Source organism: Lygodium microphyllum, chromosome 1, assembly GCF_053477565.2.
Source record: "Lygodium microphyllum isolate KBCC chromosome 1, Lygodium_microphyllum_v1.1.10, whole genome shotgun sequence".
Classification (NCBI taxonomy): Eukaryota; Viridiplantae; Streptophyta; class Polypodiopsida; order Schizaeales; family Lygodiaceae; genus Lygodium; species Lygodium microphyllum.
The window spans coordinates 44,186,456-44,194,649 of NC_141135.1; the positions used below are offsets into that span (position 1 = coordinate 44,186,456).

General features: G+C 40.8%; 1 protein-coding gene across 1 annotated transcript; it reads right to left on the reverse strand.

Moving 5' to 3' along the window:
- Positions 1 to 529: 529 nt before the first annotated feature.
- Positions 530 to 6,536, reverse strand: LOC148041052 (uncharacterized). Its single transcript, XM_087687404.1, has 5 exons — positions 5,833 to 6,536; positions 3,702 to 4,019; positions 2,209 to 2,604; positions 1,593 to 1,740; positions 530 to 1,441 (listed from the first exon to the last, which is right to left on the reverse strand). The coding sequence occupies exons 1-5, from the start codon at positions 6,434 to 6,436 to the stop codon at positions 1,438 to 1,440; spliced, it is 1,470 nt and encodes a 489-aa protein (XP_087543530.1). The 5' UTR covers positions 6,437 to 6,536; the 3' UTR covers positions 530 to 1,437.
- Between the last annotated feature and the right edge of the window lie 1,658 nt (positions 6,537 to 8,194).

Here is an 8,194-nt window from a genome sequence, read left to right on the forward strand (position 1 = left end):
ACATGCACGCACACGCACATGCACACGCGCACACGCACACACACATACACATACACACACATTTATAGCTTATGTTATTTTAAATGCAAAATCTTAGTGTGGTTCAATAATGATATCATTGTATATTTAAAAGCAATACATCACCCCTTTTCTTTGAGAAAGACTTGAAATTTGAAAGATGCCTCATGCCTGAAGGTTTTAGCTACCTGCTCAAACCTCTTGAGCTACAATAGTTTATTACAAAATAATCCAACAACTTTTAAATTACAATACAAAACAAGACATGCCAAATTTTTATTACAAAATGTTAATATCTTACATATGCACATCTGATGGGAGATTGCAAGCTTATATGTATTCAAAGATTTTGATTTGAATTGTTAAAATACTCAAAGTAGGATTCTACACATGAAACTTCATCTTTATCTCAACTATTATTAAACTAGAACTATTTTGGTTCATGAAGCCATATAATGACAACAATAAGGAACTTCTAACTAGTCAAGGCATAAGTCAAAGGAGTTGAGAAGAATTCAAGAATATATGTCTTTCATATAGCAATTTTAAATGCTTGCCCAATTACAAAGTGACAAAATTGCCAATAGGATGAGGAATCACATTAGCTATGGGAAAAAGGTCAAGGTTCATAGTCACAACAAAATATATCAATTTAATAAGAAACGTCAACATTGTATGGAGACATCAATTGTGTGTGGAAATTGTGATTGATAGTTGGTTGTGTCTCATCACTACACACTTGCATGCATACTTAGAACTTCTCTTTGCAGTTGTACAATTGATTCCCCCTTTGTACATATTATTATGCATGTGTAAATGTGTTTACATGCATGCATACATATCAAATTGCAAAGCTATTATATAGATGTAATTGTATACAAATGTATACTTTGTTCAACACTTACATAAATCTTATATGGTGAGCAAAACATGCTCATGTAGAATCATACATGTGAATATAATGAGGCTAGACAATGATGTACAAGAGTGTTAGACATCTCTTGTTGTGCGTCAAATTCATATTTTTAGATTCTCATATGCCCTAGGAGTATGGAAATTTGTGTCTAGAAGTGTGCATGCATGTGTGTTTGTGTGTATGCATGCATGCATGCACATATCCATGCACTTGCCATGTGCATGTTTATATCTTATGCACCCCCTATAGATCTTGCAAGTAAATGTTAAATTGCATCAACATGCGCTTGCACCAATTGAATGCATCAATTTCAAAAGTCAAATATTTATTTCAACAAGTGAAGAGTGGCACATTTATGAATGCTACTGCATTAGATTGACTACTTTTCATCATATATGGAGAAAATGAAAAACTTGAGTGTTAATGTACCTTTTTAATTGGGTATCCTCTTGCACCATTCATGTGAATTTAACCACCAAATTGAAACGGTCTTCATAGCTTAGTTATCTACATGATGTATATCATTTTAGGCACTCAAATTGGTACTACTAGAAGAAAAGCGAGAAAATCAAAGTCAATGCTACATGATTTGTAACACATATTGTAGAGTAAAAATATGTTTGTTAAAGAATGTATGTTATTTACAAAAATTACATACCTTAATCCCCAATTTTGGGCATTTTCAAGTAAAGCACATGGAAGTGAACAAAACCTCCTAACTGCTGGTGTAAGCAACCCCGACTCTACACACTTGTTGTATGCCGGTAAGATGTTGCTGAGTCCTCTACGTTGCTTTACAAGTTTAGCTAAGCAATTAAAAAGGGCAATTAGAAAGAAGAGAATGAGTGCATTCTTCTCTTATATATGAGATATTGTAAGTAATGTTGATTGAAACACAACATTATTCTAAATAGTGAGACAATATGAGTAGTGCGCATTTTTTATACTTATGGTTTGATATGAATGCAAGTTTTGTGAACTTCCCATGTTCATAGAGAAACTTGGAAAATTTTTGAACTTTAAGTTTTTTAGTTTTGTTGTTGGCTCTAAGCAGTTTACTATTTTTTCAATAGTTTGATGCTTTCAAGCTTTAAACCTTCTATTTTCAAGTTGTAGCATTTTATCTTTTAGGATTAAAGGCAATTCATGAGACACTAGACCTTGGATTTAACGTGAGCATGCATTTAAGTAGCACTACCACATCTTCAAAGGTCCAATCTTTTACTATTAGAGGAAATTGACAGTAAAGTTGAAGGAGTGAAAGTATAACTTACGTCCAAATCCTTCATCCATCTTCTCAATGTTGTCAAGGTCTACTGCAAGGTCTTCTATGGAAGTGGGCCATTCATTATCATACCACTCATCATGGTTGGCAAGTTGGTTAAGCATATTTTGGAGGAAAGAGCAAACTTTATGGTTATTCAAAGAGTCACTCCAATAGGCATCTTCATGCAAACCAAGGTAGGCCTTAGCATCAAACAATAGATAGCCTCCCAACCTATGCATGCGAGGTGTCCCAATAAACCAATCTGCTAAGAACTTGTCGCAGTTCAAGAAGTCGTGTAAGACTTTCTCCTCTGTTGTTGCTTGCAAGTGTCTCATCAGCCGGTGGCGCTTGAACATTCGAATTTGCATATACAAGTCTTCAGGCAAAGGGATGTGTTGCAACTCTAAAAAGTAAACATTATTCTTGAGTCTTACTTTTCTTGGAAAGCATGTGTGTGTGTGTGTGTGTGTGTGTGTGTGTGTGTGTGTGTGTGTGTGTGTGTGTGTGTGTGTGTGTGTGTGTGTGTGTGTGTGTGTGTGTGTGTGTGTGTGTGTGTGTGTGTGTGTTGAGAAAATTATTTATTCTTTTATTATCATGGTCAATTTTAAGAAAAAATGAGTTCTAGCATTGAGCAAATTTTTATTTAAATAAATACCTTCAAACTTTTAAATTAAGGTCTATATTTTAGAAACTATCATAATAGAGAATGTAGTGCAAAAAGTTTTAAGAAAAACTATGGCATGCTTAGCTAATAAAAACAAATACTAGAGAGAGTGGTTATGGTTGGTGAAAGAGAGGTTTATATGAGAGAGAGAGAGAGAGAGAGAGAGAGAGATAGAGAGAGAGAGTGTGTGTGTGTGTGTGTGTGTGCGCGTGTGCGCGCGCGTGTGTGCACGCTGTAAGGGAGTGTCGTGGGCAACTTGCATGCAGACGTGAGTTTGCAGCGATTGTGCGATAGCATGGATACAAGGTTTGTGGCGGTATATCAACGGTAGGAAAGAAGGGAAACTATACGAGTGATGAGAGGTGGGGATAGCAGGGCCGCGATATAGCGATAAGCATGCTGCGTATCATGGCATATTGGTTGATAAAAGAGAGAGAGAGAGAGAGAGAGAGAGAGAGAGGGCTCGTCGCACTGCATGAGTCTCTATATGCAAGCAAGACAGAAAAGAAGGAAGGAGCCGGTGTAAGTAATGAGACGTGTGGAGATACAGTGACATAAGTTTGCAGATTAATGGTTATAACAGAGAATGCAAGAGGCGTTGAGATGATATAAGCGGCAAGAGTGAGCATACGGATGGCAGCGCGAGAGAGAGGAAGTGGTACAGAAGCAGTGAGAGGGCGCGTGTCTGTTGGTTGCGAGGGTAGCGACGTTGACGTTGTCAGGATAAGGTTATAAGTAGACAATCTTGATCATATTAACGGGAAGGCTATATGTAGCGTGTTTGCGTACGTATTTATAATTTGTTTGTTATTGTTGGCTGAATATTGTAAATTTACCGTTGCGCTTGCTGACGATGGCGGCGACGGTGCGGAGGGCCTTGTCGACGGAGCGCATGGATTCGGGGACGCGGGAGATGACGTGGCCGCAGAGGAAGGGCGGGGTGAAGTACTGCTGGTAGCGGAGGAGGTGCCAGGGGTTGGCCTGGACGACGCGGTGGGCGAGCTCCGAGTCCCAGCGCTTGCGGTAGTTGACGCTGCGCTCGTCCTTGAACACCCCCACCACGTGGTGCGCCAGCTCCGCCCCCAGCGTGTAACCCCACTGCTGCGCCAGGAACGCCTCCACCGCCTCTGGATCCTCCCCCCGCTCGCCGCCCCCTTCATCAACATGGGATCATCCTCATCCTTTCAAGGTTTTTTTAAAACAATGTCTAAGCACAAACTTATAAGACTCGTCATGATTTCCTATACATTTTCTCCTCGAAACGAGCAAACTGATTAATTAACCTTAGAAATCGATTAGCCAACAATTTACTGAAATGGTAGTTATCTTTAAGAAACATGTCACCATGTTTTATTCCTTTCCGAATATAAGGATATTCACATTAAGTACTCAAAATATTCGATTTCAAATGGTAAAATGTGATAACTTCAAGCTTTGTCTTAAGTAGACAATCAAAGTTAGACAACATATTGGATATTATTTTTGCAATACATAATAGCTTCTTGAATATGTCATGGAGTTCACAAGTGTTTTGTAGTTTTAGGCCTGAATCTTGAGGCTTGGGGAATTTGGTTTGGAAGCCTAATGGTTGAACCTTGGCATCGAATCCAAGGCCATATTTAAAAGTGCCCTTCAAGTCAAAGGACAAGATCTTAGATAGACCTTCTAAAGAAAATACAAATTAGCCCTTCTAGTGCCATGCCTTGTCTCAAATGATCATGTGTTAGCCCCATTCATTGTTATAACACATGATGTTGCTATGTGTAGAGGAATGCGATTGACCTTGTTAGATGTTGTTCATGTGCTCCAATTTTTGTTGGCAATAGATTTGTTAGACCTTGCCTCTCCACTTTTGTGCACCTAATGTTGCACCTCCTATGCTCTCTCTCTCTCTCTCTCTCTCTAGCTTATTACACACTGGTCCACACTGAATGAACAAAGGCTCCCCCATGCACCAGTCATAGCTTGTTATTTCAAAGGATGGGCAAGAGATGGATGAGACTTAGAGATGACCAACTGAGAAGGTGACCCAATGGCTAGATAGGGGGTGTTTGCAACCCTAGGGTAATTGGATGGTCAACATGCACAATTGGGAGCCAATAAAATTTTTAAAAAGGTTAACATTTTATGACTCACAAAGCCAATCTCTTTTTGTAAATTAAAAATGAGCCGCTCTCAATGTGTAAGGCACCCCACCCATGTCTCCACATGGGTGTTACCTAGCTCGTCCCTCATTGAGTTGGGAGGTGGGCATTCATTGAGTTGGGAGGTCAACATGCACAATTGGGAGCCAATAAAATTTTTAAAAAGGTTAACATTTTATGACTCACAAAGCCAATCTCTTTTTGTAAATTAAAAATGAGCCGCTCTCAATGTGTAAGGCACCCCCACCCATGTCTCCACATGGGTGTTACCTAGCTCGTCCCTCATTGAGTTGGGAGGTGGGCATGGAGGCTGAGTGGTGTGTAATCACCCTCATATTGTCCTCCTCAACCGTCACTCAGCCTCCTTAGTCACCTCCTTGAAGTCCTTATCTAGGAACAACCTCATTCATGAGTCACTTGCCTTCCCATTAGGCTATATGAAACTAATTGAAAGGTAGCACTCCTCATCAAACTTTGGTTACTAGGAACACCCTCATTCATGAGTCATCTCCCTTCCTTTTAGGCTATATGCAACTCAAAGGTAGCATTCCTGATTAAACTCCGGTTACTAGGAACACCCTCATTCATGAGTCATCTCCCTTCCTTTTGTTCCCTCATTCATGAGCTCTCTTCCTTTTAGGCTATATGCAACAGACTAAAAAGTAGCATTTTGGCTTAAACTTTGGTAACTCTGGGAAGCGAAATTTTATTATTATGCTATTGGGATGCAGTGCACAAGGTTCGAACTCACACACCCTTGTAACTCAGCCCACACTCAAACCACTTCCGCAACACCCCACCGGCTGGGGTTTTTGTTACAAACCTGGTTTGTCGCCAATCTCGCACTCTTGGTCGGGCTCCTGTTCCCATGCGCTGTACAGCGCGCTGGTCTGCTGAGAGGCCCGCCGGCTTATCAGCTCCTTCGCCAGCGACGCCGACATCCGCTTCTCCTCCGCCGCCCGCGACGATGGCGTCGATGTCCGCGTCGTCGCCGGCGACGATCCCCGCCGTCGGTAGACCCAGTGCTGTCCCCCGCCGCCGCTGCCGCTCTGCCCCTGCTGCTGGGGCTGCTGGTCGTGCCGCCGCTGCTCCCACGACGGCAGCGACGAATGACGCCGTGGCACGTGCCTCCCGCCGCCGGCAGAGCTCCTCCTCCCACCACTGATTGGCGGGATCCCGCCAGGCAGCCGCGGTGGCGGCGGCACGTACAGGGTTGACGTGGACGAAGCAGGCGACGCCGGCTGGCCGCTCTCCCATGACATGGGGGACGGGGAGCGCGTGGCTGAAGGGCTGGCTGACGTTATGACGGAACGGATCCTTCTGCCGGACGTTGTTGCCGGCATCGGAGAGGATCCTAGAAGAGCCGCCTGCTCCATTTTTTCGTCTCTCTCTCTCTCTCCCTGATTTCCTCTTCTGCGACGTAACATGCGCCGCTTCTTATCTTTCCTGCAGCGGCATAATATCTGACATATCCTTCGTGTCCATCGGGAGAGAGTTTTGGGAAGCGAGAGTTGGATAGAGGGCGCAGGGTTACGTATATATGCTTCCATAGTTACCTAGAGACGGACGGTCATGACTCTTCTTTAATCTCCATCTCGAGGTTTTCCTAATTCCCTTCGATCACTACGTATGAGCAGCATTATCGAAACTATCCTAATTCCCTTGGTTCCTCCTTATGAGAAGCATTGTTTGTTTGTGTGTCCATGCGCTCTTGTGGTTGCAAGGCACTTGTCAAAGTAAAGATTTCCCAAGCCACATGCACTAGAAAGCAACATTTAAGAACCAAATGCTTGAACTGCATTTATGGCAACATGGAAGAAGAAATTAAAATTAACTTGGATTGCACCTTGCCAATGGCACCTAAACCTTCAAACATCCAATCCAAGTAGGGCTTTGCAAAAGTACAAATATGTCATTCCAATATGCTCACTCAAAGATCAGGAAAAGATCCCTCCAACACAGTAGAGAGTCATCAACTTTTGAGCAATTTCTTGGATATAATAATCTTAATTATAGTGTCACACTTCCATATCACTTAGATTTCAATATCAGTATGATGAAATACAAGCAAAAAATGATTAGTAGAATCAATATTGACTTGAAATAAAAGAGGAGTCCTCAAGGAGTCTCTAACAAGCCATATGAAGCTCAAAACAATTAATAGTTAATCGTATATTTTTGCATTAACTTGATATCTTTATAATTTAGACAAAATAAGATTTGAATCTTCATAGGCTATAGAAGAAGTTTAAAATTATAAGCATATATAAAAAAGTAAAAGTTTATAACTACAATTAAAAAGATAGTGAACTGTGAATATTCACGTGATTTATTGTTCAAAAAGTATAGATACCAAACAATTCACTTTCTCAATGTTCAATCGATTTAGAGTTCAATAAGTACAATAACCATATAATCTACTTTCTCAATGTTACCCAACATTAGCCATTTCTAGTTCCTCCTCATCCTCACTTTCAATTTCTTCTACTATGATGGCCTCTTAGATTTATTGTATTAGTTATTTGATATAGATGGAAAGACACACTACAACAAAAAGGCTCCATAGACGTGCTTGTAGACGCAATATTTGAATTGTGAAAAAAAATGTTGGGCGCGTTTATTAACGTGTCTATTTTCGCATATAAAAAATCACGTCTAAAGCGCACTTATGATTAGAGTTGCACGCACACTTAGATGCGCCTATAGACGCGCGTATAAACGCGCTACGTAAATATATAATCATATTTATAAAAAAGTGGACATATTCATATTGTGCGTCTATACAGGCGTGTATCTACGCGTCTAAAACCGCGTTTATTCTGAAAGTTTTTTATGAGAATAGACGCGCATTTATCCTCCAATTTAGACACGCAAAACAGAGGTATGAAAAAAAACCAGAGAACATGTGGCTTTGCAAGCCACATGCTCTCTGGTTTTTTTCCCCCTATCAACATCAAATTGTATGCTTAGGGAAAACAGGAAAAGATTATTTCGAAGATTGGATACTGAAAACAAAACAATGTATATAGCACACGAAATTGCATATATATAGATGAAACGTTTTTACATTATGAGTTCTAGTGCTTGTGACGTCATGGTCGCAAGCACTAGCTGAAAGTAATACATATCAAAAATGAAAATTACATATATCTCCTCAAAAGAGGCATCATCATCGCTACCACCAC